General features: G+C 36.4%; 1 protein-coding gene across 8 annotated transcripts in view; it reads left to right on the top strand.

The window, feature by feature from the left end:
* The window catches only part of toc (toucan), a 269,046-nt gene extending 264,427 nt beyond the window's left edge, over positions 1-4,619 (top strand). For all 8 annotated transcript variants that reach the window (XM_089635517.1, XM_089635518.1, XM_089635514.1 and 5 more), the window contains one exon: positions 81-4,619. In XM_089635517.1, coding sequence (XP_089491643.1) covers positions 81-1,347 — 1,267 coding nt within the window. In that variant the 3' untranslated portion in view covers positions 1,348-4,619. The remainder of the gene's footprint in view (positions 1-80) is intronic.
* The last annotated feature ends 11,140 nt before the right edge of the window (positions 4,620-15,759 follow it).

The raw sequence follows: 15,759 nt of genomic DNA, 5'->3' as shown, positions 1-15,759 counted from the left end.
TGTATGTAAATGTTAGGAGAGTTGAAGGCTTTCTTTATATCTAAATTTGATTAGAGGTTAATTAAATTGTTTTTCTCCAGAAACCTTATTCAGGAGAACAAGCAGCTTCATGACTCATGTGTACAAATGACTGCTCATAAGGCCCGCCTCGCCCTTCACAACGAGGAACTTCAGTACAAGCTGAAGCACAACAACACCGTGGCTAACCTACTGACGCAGTCTTCCCTCAATGGATCCATCTCCTCGGAGGCAGATCACGACCGGCTGTACCGCTCCTTCCCGGAGACCTTTGTCCGCGGCTCCTCCCGAACCTCGGCCAGCTTCAATGAGAAGTACCTGCGCTCCAGCAGCTGTCAGGAGCGACAGGAAGGAGAATGGCATTCTCCGAGGCGTTCCACTCGCTCCAATTCTTCCGATGACAAAACTGATGTTTGCGATAAGAAAAGAGCCATGGATAGTTTCTTGGATGAGAACTCGCCACCAAACTCACCTAAAATTAAAGGAGTAGTGGAGAAGAGTGATTCTGTAAGCTGGATTGTAGAAATAGAGGAACCTCCAGAAGAAACTGTTTCTAGGATTGTGAGGCAAGCTAACTCTTTCCGGTCTGCTCTGTCTTCTCACCCAGCGAGGGAGGCTCTGAAGAGGCAGCGTCCTCGGCCCAAGGGCTCCCCCCTGTCCCCTTCTCATCCCCTGTCGCAGTCTGCCTCCGCCTCCAGCCTGGAGTCTACAGGCCAGGGAGGTGCTCACTGCAAGCTTTTCCGCTCCAACTCTATCGAGCACAAGCAATACTGTGAGCAGCCCAGCTACTCTAGCACACCTAACAAAAACATTAAAGGCAGAAGGTCTTCAGATAGAAATCGAATGTCTGAAAGTTTACCCGATACTCGCCCCAGAGCTTCTTCCTTATCCCACGACCTCCGGCCTGTCACTTCCTCTGTCGACCGTCGCGAGCGATCTACCTCCCTCAATAAACAAACAAATGTTGATTTAGAAAAGGAAATGCTGCTTCCACCTGGATATGATTGCGAATCGCTAGCGGCCAACGTAGATCTAGCCCTCCTGCAAGAGTGTGAGTCTGTTCCCAAAGAATCAGCTGGTGAAGCCCTCATTTCCGGTACAAACTCTGATGAAGATTCCTCCTTGGACGAGAGGTCCCACAGCCCCAGTGACAGTGAGAGTGCCTCGGAGTCTGACAAGTATCTGGAGATGAATGGTGCCGGGGAGCGCCTGGCTGACCCTGTGTTGCAGAAGATAGCGGAGACCATGGATCAGAGCCTATCCACCACGCCCATGGAGGTCAGTTGGTCCGAGGACGGAGAGTGTCTTATATCAGAAACGGACATATGAAATTGGGATTTTTAAATGATCCCTTTTGGCTCATTTAAAATATTTTTTGCCAGTGGATGAATAAACGCTTTTGTGATACCATTTCTTTATTTTGGGTTTGTAAAAGTGTTCAAAACATTAGATTTACTAAGAAATTATAATGACACCAGTCTGCTGTGTGCGCTCCAGCTACTGCCGATATAACAAAGCTTTTCACTACATATTTGCTTGATATGGAAACTTAGTTAGCCACGAGTGAACACAGTGTGGAGTGGACATTGCAGGATTTAGATTAGCAAAAAGTGCAATGTGCAAGGAACATTAACATAGTGAACATTAACCCCTTCAGGTTCATCATAAGGGTGACAAGTCTTAAGGTCTAGTCTCTTTTATATATTTAAACCTTTAAGTGATTACTACCATTGATATTGTGATTTATATGAGGAATCGGGGTGTTATCCAAGATATGTTTTACTAGGCAACCTAATTCACTCCGTGAATACTGTTTATAATTTAATTTTATATGTTTTTATCTCTATTTTTTATTAGCTAAATTTTCTCAATCTTGTTTTCGTCTCTTTAATCTCTCGGCACATTAATCTTATGGCAAATTGTTTTTGCAAAGGTTTTTGGATTGTCAAACGAGACGTTTTATTTTTTTATTCACTCTGTGTACTAAATCTTTATTACATGTTTTAGAGAATTATAGAATTTTAGAAGCACTCTGAATCAGAGGTCGTGTTGTATAAATTCTTTAGTATCATCTACCTGTTGCGGAAATGGCTGAAGATGATCTGCAACTGAACTCCATATGTAGAAACCTACTTATCAGTATTAAAAATTTAAGTGTTGTAACTACATTATTCTATTACAGAAGTAACATTTCAGTCGCGTAGAATATCCAGATATGTAATTTAGTCGGACGTTTATCACAGAATATTACTATCTAATAATTTATTGCTTGATCCAATATAACAATGTAAAAAGTGAACCATATTTTTTAGGTTATGTTAAATCTTCTTAGTAGTTTAATAATGGTACCTTTGATCATTGTTTCACTACAGAACATTTGATATGGAGATAAAATATAAAAATGGCTGTATTAGGTTTGATTCAATGGTGGTCTGACTTGCGTTTTAGCTTTTTTTTTTTAAATTTAATCTTAATCACAGTAGATACAAAGTTTGCCAGAAACAATCAACAATATTTGGAATTAAATTCACCCGTACGGTTATTAAATTCTAAGTAAATCACTTACAAAAGATTAAAAAGGTTGAACTTTTAATTATTGCAGCGATGCAATATTAATAATATTATATTATCATTATGGCCAGCTTATATTAAATATGTTATCTATTAAAAAATTTATAAATTCGTAAGAAATATTGGTAGACAGGTATTTATATCCATTTATTACATTTTGAAACATTTTTGAGGGGACAAAAATCTACCACTACCTTGTTGAAAAGTTAATCTCCCTCTTTTAGATTTTTACTATTTCGTTTATTCTCAGTATATGGAACTGTTGCGGACTGTTTCATACAAAACTTAATTTTGGATTCGAGGCCAAAACACTCAACCAAACTGAATGATTTTTTTTAAAATGAAAAGTACAGTAAATATCTACTTTGCTAAAAGTATTTTCTTTATGTTTGTTTTTTTTTTGTCTCGTGTATAATATAAAAAATCGACGTGTAATAATGTTTTTTCAAAATTATTTTATGTCATCACATTTAGACAGTATGAAAATTACCATGAAATTTTACTTGAAAAAATACTATTCCTTAATGATATTTATTTTATATTAAAAAAAAATATTTGTCTGTAGCTCACTCGATATTTGATATATCCTTTGATTAAAAAAAGATGGTTCAGTTAGGTTGGGTATTTTGTTCTCTACTCCAAAACTAAGTTTTGTATGAAAAAGACAACGCGGCCGTTCCTCTTCACTATTGAAAAATGTTAGATTATTTTTTACTAAATAACAAGGGGTCGGTTTTCCTTATTTTTGGAGCGCTTGATATTTTTGTAAATATTTTTTAAAAAATTGCAGATCTTAACGTTAACTTTGTGTACCAACTTACCTAGTTTCTAGTTTACGTCTTTTTGTCTTATAACAACACTTGCAATGAAAAACCAAATACCATTTCTTCTGTATACTAGAAACAATTGTTACTTAGTATACTTTAGAGATTATAGTTTTATTTGGATACTATGCTACTTGTAAAAGAGTCATGGTAATGTTTTATTAAATTCTTGTTTTAATTCACTACTTTACCACAAATATCTATAATGGTTTTCGATCTCAAAAGTAAAAACAAATAATTATCTTGAACACTCACTTTTAAATCAGTAATACAAAATAGTTGTAAAATGTGTCAACAATAATTATTACTATTTCACTTACCACTAAACTGTATAGAAATATTTTGTAAATGCTTGTTGTGGATGATAATATATAATATACAGATTATTATGAAGAGTCCTTTCTCCTGTGTTTATTTTTAAAATAATGAATAGAGATCCTTTCTTAGTCGTACGGATTTTACGTTGGGATCCGCATGTTACCGACCCCTGAACTATATATACTATTATTCATATGACTAATTTATTTTACTATTATTAACATGTTCTATCTATTTATTGTAATTTTTAAAATAAACATGTCACATGCATTTGATTTAATTTTTATTGTAAATAACTCCTTTCATAATATTATATAATCTTCAAAAGAGTTTATCAAAGAAGGAGGATGAATGCGCTGTAAAATAAGAGACTTGTTTGGAATGATTTGTTGAAGTTCTCGTCCGCAGAGTGCGAGGGGGAAAGACGTAATGATGTTCAAGGAAAGTTGTGAGAAGTGCCGTGGGACGAGTGTACCATAAAATGATTGAGTGCGATTCTTGTAAATATGTAGTTACGAATGTACCAAACCCTCAAAGGAATAGTTATTATTGACTTTGATGATGATTTTATAATATTTAACTTATAACCATCTTGAAAATGTACAACACATCTTATCTTTCATACCAAACTTAAATCTGGATGTACAATACTAGTTCAGTAATAATTTGCATGGTTTAAAATATATCAGTGAGTTTGAATTTGTAGCTAACAAATTAAAATGATACATAATAACATTTAGATATACTAATATGAATATAGTGTACTCTCCATTCCATTTACCTTTTACTCTTTGATGTTTTTGTTAAATTTTGCAAGAAACTTTGTGTAATTTTCTTGTCAACAGAAATGTATTTGTAATAATAATTTAGAAACATAATACGAAATAAACTAGGCACGTGTTAAATGAATCTTTAAATATCCCTTTCTCTCTTCCTTCCTTCCTTTCTCCCTGACATAATTTAACTTACATCAATTGAATGTTCAGAATAATCAATTGAATGTTTGTTTCTGAGAGAAGTGGTTGATAATGGAAAGTATGGACCACATCTGCACCAGAAGAACATGCTTGCCATTGTTATATAACAACATATCGCTACCCTAAAGCTACCTTTAAAACTACTGTTCTAAGATAACAGTGGGTCAAAAGCAGAATCTCTGTGATGCTCTGAGTAACTGGAAATTTCAATACTGAGATTTTACTTGTAATACAGCCATAATTTTTTTAAGGGATATTCCAGTATGCATCACGTAGAGCAGAGGTTCCCAAAGTGGTCTATATGGACCCCCAGGGGTCGATATCGGCTAGCTGGGGGTCCATGTCAGTGAGAAAAAAAATTGGGGGTCAACGAGATTCAAATGTGGGTACATGCGAGCGGACCCCCGTTTACATAAAGTCATCGACATATTCAGGAGTTCCGTAAATAACACCTAACAAAAATAACACAGTTTACGTAGTTAGTTTTGGTTAGTTTTTTTGTTATTTTACAAGCAATAATTATTCGCCTGAAACACTCATCCACATTGAAAAATCTCCTGATAAAAGATACATGACGCCAACGGGACTCGAACCCGTGTCCCTTCGATTTCCGGTCGACAGCTCTGACCACTGAGCTATGGCGGCTTATCTCTTACCCGCGAAATTATTCAATATATACTAGTGTTTCATTCAACAATTACTGCTTGTTACATTTTTTCACCTGAAAACAACCAACTTTATTTTATATGAGAAAGGCATTGTAAGTGCTAACTCTCTCACTAGATTCAGGCGAATAATTATTGCTTGTAAAATAATTGTTACCCTTTGTGCTATGCATAAAAAATCTTGTCTTAAATATTAGTTTACCAAAAAAAATAGTAAGTTTTTTTGTTTTGGTTTTTTTTTACTGAGAAATTACTGATTTGATGTTTGTAATTTTATATTTCATAAAATTAATTATTGAGGTATATAAATAGAGTCTATGTCATTTTCTTGTCAGAATTAATATATTGAAGCAAAACATTGCACATTGGAAGCATGTTTTTGAAAAACGTCCAGGGTAAAAACGTTTGGTCTACGTTCAACATTTAAATGTACTTCACACAGACTTCAAAACTAAGTTTTAGGGAATTTTGACTATGGAAATGGAACGTTGAAGAATCGGATATCATATGACAAGAAGAAACTGATTGGAATAAGCACTAACAAAGAACTGAAGGTGCAATTCTAGTTACAGAAAGAAATTCCCGTTGCTTATCCTGCTTCATTTGGTGTAATACCTAGAGATGGCAAAATTTAGCATTAATTTTCAGATTTTTTAGCATTAACAACTGGAAATTTAGCGTTTTATAGCATTTTGAGGCATAATTTAGCGTTTTGTAGCAAAATAGAAAAAAAAGTATTTCCTGAATTTTTTTAGCGCATGTTTTAAGTATTTTTGGTAAAATATATGTTTAACCTTCATTTGCAAGTATTTCCATGTGAAAGATTATAAATAATTAATTTTGATATTAAATTAATAAGGAAGGAAACTCTAAGTACGGGTCGAACACAAACACAACAAATGCAGATTGCAATTAACATCAATAGGCGTATTTTTGTTATTTGTTTTTGGGGTATTATGCCGTGTTGCGCTAACTCCTTCTTTAGCCAACGTTTCGGACAGCATTGCAGTGTCCATCATCAGGGCAGATGTGTTATTTTAAACGGTTGTCTTTATGCAATGCTGTCCGAAACGTTGGCTAAAGAAGGAGTTAGCGCAACACGGCATAATACCCCAAAAACAAATAACAAAAATACTTTTGGCCGTGAAAATCTTAAATCATATCAATAGGCGTAATTTATTTCGCATTATTTGTGTAATGTCAAAAAGCAATTTTAGCCTACAGTACAAAAATATTAAATATTTACACATAAAATAGTAACAAAATTATAAAAACTCGTAATGTAAATATCGATTTTTTGAAATTCTCACATATTATTTTAATACCCGGTATTTTCGGGAAATTCGCGCCTATTTCGCTAAATAGAATAATTTAGCTGGAATACGGCCAAAATCACGTTTTTCGCGTTAATTCGCGAAATAGAAATCACTGGAAACACTTTCAAATGCCTTGAAACGCAAAGAAAACTTATAAATGCCCTATTTTCGAAACATAAATATTTTTTCGCGTTTTTAGTTAAAACAAAATTTTGCCATCTCTAGTAATACCTCACAAGGGCGCTCCTGTCTGCACAATGTAAAGACAGAGAAACTGTACCGCCACCCGGTTGTTGGGCAGGCAAGGAAAGGGAATCTTCTAACGAAAAAAAAGAAATGATTATCACATGGGACTTTAATAGGTTTAGGAAAATTCAATATTCGGCAGGCAGGGGGTCTACGGAAAAAAAAAAATTTGACAAGTGGTCTATGGGGCAAAAATGTTTGGGAACCTCTGACGTAGAGCATAGGTTCCCAAGGTGGTCTATATGGTCCCCCAGTCGTCGATATCGGCTTGTTGGGGGTCCATGTCAACGAGAAAAAAATTGGGGTACATACGAGCGGACCCCCATTTACTTTAAGTCATCAACATTCAGGAGTTCCGTAGATGACACAATACACCTAAAGCAAATAACACAGCTTACATATTACTAATAAAAGACTTATTTCATATTTGTAATACTTATTTCATATTTGTAATTTTATATTTCGTAAAATTATTTCATTCCACATTAGAAGCTGCGAATTTTCCTAGTTCCCCAATTTTTTTTTGAAAAGCGTCCAGGGTAATAACGTTTTGGTCTACGTTCAACATTTAAATGAACTTCACACAAACTTCAAATCTAAGTTTGAGGACATTTTGATTATGGAAATGGAATGTTGAAGAATCAGATATCATATGACAAGAATAACTGATCGAAAAAAGCACTAACAAAGAGCTTAAGGGGCAGTTTTAGCTACAGAAAGTAATTCCCGTTGCTTATCCTGCTTCATTTTCATTTGGTGTAATACCTTACAAGGACGCCCCTGTCTGCACAATGTAAAGACAAAGGAACTATACCGCCACCCGGTTGTTGGGCAGACAAGGGAAGGGAATCTTTAGAAAAAAAAAATTATTACCACTTTTTATTTTCACCTAAGACAACTCAAGTCTTTCCGAAGAAATCTTCCTACAGAAGCAACAAAACTACTTATCAACTCTAACGTAGTCTCACGTCTCGATTACTGCAACGGCATTTATGCCAGCCTTCCAAAATATCAAATTGACAAACTTCAATCAGTGTTTAATGCAGCAGCACGGCTCATAACCGGGGTTTCAAAATATTCGCACATTTCAGAACACCTTCGTAACCGTCACTGGCTCAAGGGCCCCGAAAGAATTCAGTACAAATTGTGCTGGATGGTGTTTAAATCCATCAATGAAATGACCCCACCCTACATCTCTGAAATATGCGTCCCGGAAAACACTGGTCTGAGGCAGTCAACTCTTAGATCAGCAACATCAGCAGCTGTAGGCAGACTGATGGAACCTAAGCGCAAGCCAAATACTAAGTTTGGTGATCGCGCTTTCGGAGTATCTGGGCCGAAGGCTTGGAATAAACTCCCTCCGGAACTAAGATTCATAACAAGTCCAACAGAATTCAGGTCTACACTAAAAACTTACCTTTTTAAGCCTTAAATTAAATATACAATTCCTGTGAAAAAGTCCAGTTATATCCAATTATGTCGAGAATCCTGTATCTAAATTTCGCTAATAAACAATTAGTTAATGTTAAATAAGTGTTAATCTCAAGTGACCTACCAGGTAAGTATTGTACTGTATATTATCTCCATATATAGTTAGTAATAACATAGATCATTGTAGAAATGTTTTATATATTTGTACTTCCTTGTGGTGATTTCGCACAAAAACGGCACTATACAAATCATCCAAATATTATTATTATGGGACGTAAACGAGGTTTAGGAAAATTCAATATTCAGCAGGCAGGGAGTATATGGAAAAAAAAATTGGCAAGTGGTCTATGGGGAAAAAGTATGGGAACCTCTGACGTAGAGCTTATGATTTTATGTCGAACTACATAGGTGCTTATCTGAAAAGTGATTTTTTTCAGAAATATCTCAATGTTGTTTTGGAGTAGCGATACATGTGGGTACACACAATAATTTATTTATTCTAAGTTCCTGTTCAGACTCGGCTACTTTATTTATTTTAGGTTTCACTTCAGACTTGGCCACCTTTGTTCTCAGAAAATTTAATAAATACAATTTTTGAAAATTGTTATGATTTATTTGAATATAAAATACATATCTATTCATAAAAAAATAATTAGTAATTCAAAAAGTTGCCCACCACCTAAAGAAGGTTGGTGCCTATAAAGGCCAACCTGGTCAGTTTCAACGTCTCAAACACCCAAGCTTGTGTGATTTCGCCAAAGGGAGATCAATGACTGTCTGGTGCAATATGATGGAAGCACTCTACCCAATAAAGACTCCATTGAAATGCTTGAAGTAAGTAAATCAGACTGGCTCAAGTATCGGGGCTCGATAGAAGACCAAGTAAATCTGGCACACAAGAAAATGGGTGTATTGTATAGTATATTGTAGAGCCACAAAATATTCGATAAACCTACATAATTCTGTGCAAAGGAGGGCGGTTCGTCTGATTGACAATCCATTGTTAACAGATGGATTGCCAATTCACAGCTGCATTGCAGTCATGCTGAGTCTGTTCTACGGGTATTTTAATGGAGCCTGCTCTATGGAGCTAGCAGCATTGATCGCCCTGGTGCAACGTTGCACGTGCATGAGACTCGACATACACGAGCGGATCACCCGTTCACAATTGATTTTGGCTTCATGAGAATGGGCCGCTTCTTCGACTCGTTTTTGTGTAAGACGGCTCGAATGTTGAACGAGCTACCGGCATCTGTGTTTTCCTCCTTCATATAATTCAGGCCTCTTCAAGACCCGCATTAATAATTCCCTTCCTATAGCCCCTACCTTAACCTGCCTCACAACGCTGCCCAACCGGGTGGCGTCATAGATCCCTTGCGTTTACACTGTACAGACAGGGGCGCTCTCGTGAGGTGTCACAAACAATTAAAATAACTACCTAAATATTGTTTTCAATATTATTTATCAATACGTTTAAAAATAAAATGCTTTATTCAATACAATATTAATAATTAGTTGGATAAATTAGATAATTTGAAAAATCCACTGATTTGAGATGAAATTTAAAAATAATTTAGTTAAGTAAATATATTTTACTTAACTAAATTATTAACATAATTTTGTTAATATGCAAGATGAAGAATATTTGAGTTGGTAGTCCTCATTATTTAACAATTTTACAAACTTAGTTTTCATCAATGGTTGATCATTTTATTCAAAAATGACACAAATATATAATTTACAAAAATAAATCAGAGTATCCCACTCTCGACCATTTCTTTTAATTTAAACTTTTGTACTTTTCCACTGGGCGTAAGAGGAAATTCATCCATGATTTTTAAATACCTTGGAATTTTATAATTGGCGATGGTTCCCTGACAAAAAACCTTAATCTCGTTCAATTCCAATTGTGCCCCTTCTCTCAACCTGACGCTGGCACACACCTCTTCTCCAAATCTTTATGCCAAACACCTAGAAAAATAAATTAACTTTCAGTATTACATTATGAATTATTAAAAATACATTTTAACCTCAACACAGGCTAGTAAGAGTGAGGTAAAAAATTGAAATTTATTCTGTCCACTGAGAAGAAATCAGTTCACCAAATAAACAAGAATCTAGACCTTGGTGCGATTACTTTTCTATTCCGGAGTGGTATACTCTCAGTATCGCCATGATAAAAGACCACCTTTCAGAATCAAAACATTGCCTAAAATGCCTTTAGAAGTGATAGGTTTTTTCAAACTTCATCTTTCCTATATCTGCCCTCTCCCTACACTCTTCAGTTGCATAAAATACCTTAAATTGGTATTTTATGCAATAGTCCCACTGGACATTTGCTTCTCGGTGAATAGGTAGGTAATTATTAATAACAAATTATAATATTATGATTTTTTTTTTAATGATAAATTAACGTTTATAAGACAAGGTTTTATGCATAGCATAACGGATAACAAATAATTATAAGCAATAATTAGTCATCCGAAATACTAATACAAATTGAAAACATATCCCGAGTAAAAATAAATGCCGCCAACGGGAATTGAACCTGTGCCTTCTGATGTCCAGTCAGGTGCTCTGTATCCACTGAGCTATGTCGGCTTATTTCCAACCCGCCAAATGATTCAATATGTACTAGTACCTCAATGAACAATTACTGCTTATTATATTTTTTCACATGTAAACAACCAACTTTATTTTTGTAGGAAAGGTATTGTAGTGCTGAATTTCTCACTAGATGGCGTCGAGACATATGATATCTTCATTTATTGGTGAAATATTTTTTTGACTTGTCAAATATTACTATTTTTTTAATGATAAACTAACGTTCAATGGCACGGGTTCAATTCCCGTTGGCGGCATTTATTTTTACTCAGGAGATGTTTTCAATTTGTATTAATATTTCGGATGACTAATTTATTGCTTATAATTATTTATAATATTATGATCGGTTAGAATACAGACAAAATAGGACACAAATAATGTGTATTGAATTACACATCTGCCCTGATGATGGACACTGTAATGCTGTCCGAAACGTTGGCTAAAGAAGGAGCTGGCGTAACACGGCATAATACGCCAAAAATAAATCATTGTAATCTTGCATGAATCTCAATAATATCTGACATGGTGGATGTAAATAATAAAGAAACTTACATGAGTCTCAATAATATCTGGGTGAGTGTTGAGCAAGTCTTCAATCTCTTTTGGAGATATGTTCTGTCCCCCTCTGATGATTATATCTTTTAGGCGTCCCGAGATTATTCCATACCCATCTTCTCGTAAAGTGAACTGATTTCTGAAATAACATACAATATATTATTATGCATCAGTCATTCTCTTCGTCACTGTCAGAATTAACAGGGGCATAGCAAACAACAAGAAACTCCCTTGTCAAACCGATTTTGGATATGATCCACATTATTTTCGTAGCGCTGCAACACCCTGACAATCCCTCTCCGTATCTGGTCTCCCAGACCAAATGACGAGCCTATTATTATGCCTACCATTAGGTATACCATTCAAATGGGTGGTTATTAGCTAAGTGTACAAATGAGCAGAGATGTGCAAAATGGGTACCCAAAACCATTTGAAATGCAAAATGGATATGGGTCAAAACTTTTCCATTTGAAAATGCAAAATGCAAAATGGTTTTTAGAAAAGCATTTCAAATGCAAAATGCAAAATACCTATTTTCAAAATGCATTGAAAATGCAAAATGGTTTCTCAGATCAAAAAATTAAAATAATTATAGAATTTTTAAACAATTTTGTCATTTAATAATGGATATCAATGTAGAACAAATATTTAATATTTAAATATTACAGTTTGAGGTTTTACTCAATAAAGTCATTCCGAAAAATAAATATTCATTCTAGACTTGCAGAAAAGTCAACAGATGTCGCACATTAAAAATAAAAAAATAAGATAGGTTTATCTAAAAAGACGCTGTCTGGATTGCATTTAGTTCGGGTTGAATCTTGCGATCATACATAAAGATAGTTGCCAATAAAAATGTGCGGTGAAAAAATGAAGACAATGTTAGTAGTTCTTATTCGAAGTATGATACAGTTAAAAATGACCGAGGGGAATAGGGTCCCATTAGCTCAGTTGGTAGAGCACTGTCACGGAAAGACAAGGGTCCTGGGTTCGAGTCCCAGATGTGACCGTTTCCTTTTCTGATTTTTCTGTTTCAGATTTTTGTTTAGAAATCACTAATATTGTCTTCAATATTTAAACAATAAGTTTTTACTGAAATAGTTCAGTTATGTATTGTTGGCAATAATAAAACGCTAATAAATGTTTGTGATGAAATATTTTAATCTTGTCTCCACGGTATCATAGTCAATCTTATTGTACTGTGTATGTCTTAACAAATAAATAAATAAATCAAATAACTTTATTTTCTCTGCATTCGTTCAGCGTGGCTGTGCTAATGTGTTGATCGCTTGCAATCCTTGCTCGTAGGGGGGGAGTCGCTCCCGCCTAAAACCACCAGCGTCTCTGCCGGCCGTACCGCAAACCAATCGCGAGGTGTAGATCCCTGATTGACCGACAGTGATGAGAGTGGCGCCTCTGGCGGCCAATTGGTAAACTAAACACTGTGGCGGCAGTATTTGAATGCGCTGCTAACACGGCCGTACTGACCACTGCTTTGACCTCAAAGCAGTAGGCGATTCCTGCCATCCTTCTTTTTGACGATCATAATATGGCTTGCGTAGGGTGATGAACTTGATCGGACAATGTTGGCCTCAATCATCTCCGAGATCATGGCCTTCACCGTGTTCCTCTCAACTAATAACAATCGACGAGATCTCACAAAAATGGGCACATTTGAATTCAGCAAGATCTTCAGGCTGCCAACTTTAGAGCATCCGATATCTTTAAGGGAGGAGGATGTGAGATCCCAATAGTTTTTCATGTGCTTATGAAGGGATGCAATTTCTACCTCTGACAGAGCTCCAGTGGGAAGATCAGTCACCTCGACCACAGCAACCACCTCCTTGTATTGAAGTCTTACTCCGTCCTTGTCAGCCAACACTTCGATACCGGGGTGGCGCAGGATGTCTCTCCCAACGAGAAGATCAACTGGCAGGTCCTTATCTTCCATCACCAAGGGCTCCATTTGAATTCCAATCCCCTGAGATGTTATGTGGCACTTGGTCTGTCCCATTGCTGGTACGATGGCACCATTGATGCCACTCATGAGCGCAGTGGATGGTACCAGATGCAGGCCAAGGGACCTTGCTCTTTTCTCCCGCCTCAAAGTACAGGAACTGCCGGTGCCTATGATGGCATCTATGACGGTGCCGTTAATGTTGCATTTTGTTGTCATGTGCAACAACTTATCGGCACACAAATTAGCTGGCTTCAACTTCCTGAAGCATGTTTCCTCAGTGTGGCCTTCCCTCTTGCAATGTGTGCATTTAGGCCTTTGCGAAGCCCCACTGCTAGCAGCACTTTTGCACTCATTGCGCTTGTGGCCAGTGCATCCACACTTGTAACAGGTGACCGAACTGGTCGCTTTTTTAGTGGCTGCATCCGTTTGTCGACTAGTAGGGGCGGTAGGGCCGGGCTTTACCGCCGGCGCATCAATCCTCGCCGCCATCGAGCGACGCGACATCTGGGTGACCAGGGACTGCATCGTCTCGCAACTCTCCAGAACGACGCTCAGGCTCTTATCGCTGATGCCACCTTGCATCACGTCCATCTGTTGCCTTTCTGTCAGCTTCACACTGAACCGCTTAATTTTGCCGGTCATGCGCCCAGCATACAATACGAGCGACTTCGCTTGGCAGCTTTTATACTTGACGATATCTTCGATCATGGCATAGAAGTTCGGTTCCCGAGAAAAAGACAAAGTGAGGTCTTTTTGGAAGGTCTTCCAAGTACGCTTTGGCGGCGTCCATAGGTTGAACCATGCTCTGCCTTCTCCCTCTCTACCGGCTTTAGTAGCGCGGTATAATTTACGCCGCTCGCTCCATGAACACGCGGCGGCCACCTCATCCACTTGACGGATCCATTCCACCACATATGCGTTTTCACGCGCGGGATTGAAATGCGGAACCAATCCCAACGCTTGTGCGTCCTTCTTGATTGTGATTCCGATCGGGAACGAGATCGCGTAAGAGATCTACGATGATTACGGCTTCTCGGCGAGTTTCGGCGGGAACGCGAACGGAGTAGGTATAGCGTTCCTCCGAATCTTCACTGCAATTACGCGGCATTATCGTGATTCGCAATAATGAGTAATGTCAAATGTTCTATGTTTCACACTTACTCACGAAAGTCACTAGTTATAAACGAAACAGTAAACACAAAATAAGCTTGGTGACAATAAATTGTAAAAATAGGTATTTTATCAGTGTGGGAAAGCCACATAAGTAATAGTGATGATAATAAGGCAGCCACTAAACTCGTAAGTGAAATGTGAAATGTAAACCATATTGTAAGTTACTTATTATTACAACATGTATCAAAAGGTATGAATAAAATACTTATCCGACCTTTTAAAAAATGGATAAGCAGTTTTGTAATAAGTGGAATATAGATTTCCTTGCTTTCCAGTACAAAAATAAGTACCTATTATTGTAGAAATCAATCACTTTGTGGTTTGACATATTGAATAAAATAAAATACTTTTTGTTTTAAAACCACGAGTTTTTAATAATTTTTAGAACCTACCGGTTTCGCTTTACTCAAGCATCTTCAGGGTACAAAAAATTATTACTAAACAAGAAGTACAAAGTGTGATCTTATGTAGAAAAAAAAAATGAGGTAGACAACATGATATAAACATGATATAACAAACCCAGAGAAAGCATACAATACTTTGACACAAGTACAAAAGACATGGGAAAAACCGAAAGATAATTATGTAGACTAATGGGTTATAATAATATATCTGGAGAAACAAAGCATCAACTGACATGGTGATAAGGAGAACTTGGACATTTTTTAAGGGTTTATTGGAACAATCCTAACATTAGACTACTTGATATGTCTAATTGATTATTGAGACTAGGACTTTTGGTTTTTACAGCATTTTTTATTTCCAGTGCTTCTAGATTATTGAGTCTGTTACCATGCCCGTTTGTATGTAAAATATTAGCGCCAGTGCTATGACAGAAAGTATAATCTGTACTAATCAGATGATTGGCAAATTCAGAGAAACCGTTATTATTGAGACAACGTTCGTTACCGAATAATATAATCTAGAAGCACTGGAAATAAAAAAGCTCTAAAAACCAAAAGTCCTATTCTCTAATCGTTTTTTTTTTGTTTTTCGAAAGTCATCTGGTACCAATGCGGAATTTCTTCATCAGCAATAATATGTAGGTTCTATCCACATCCCATATAATGTATTCTTCAACCATAAAATTTTATTCACAGC

Source organism: Hesperophylax consimilis, chromosome 9, assembly GCF_061612785.1.
Source record: "Hesperophylax consimilis isolate HC1 chromosome 9, BYU_Hcon_1.0, whole genome shotgun sequence".
Classification (NCBI taxonomy): domain Eukaryota; kingdom Metazoa; phylum Arthropoda; class Insecta; order Trichoptera; family Limnephilidae; genus Hesperophylax; species Hesperophylax consimilis.
This window is presented reverse-complemented; position numbering and strand designations above follow the sequence as displayed.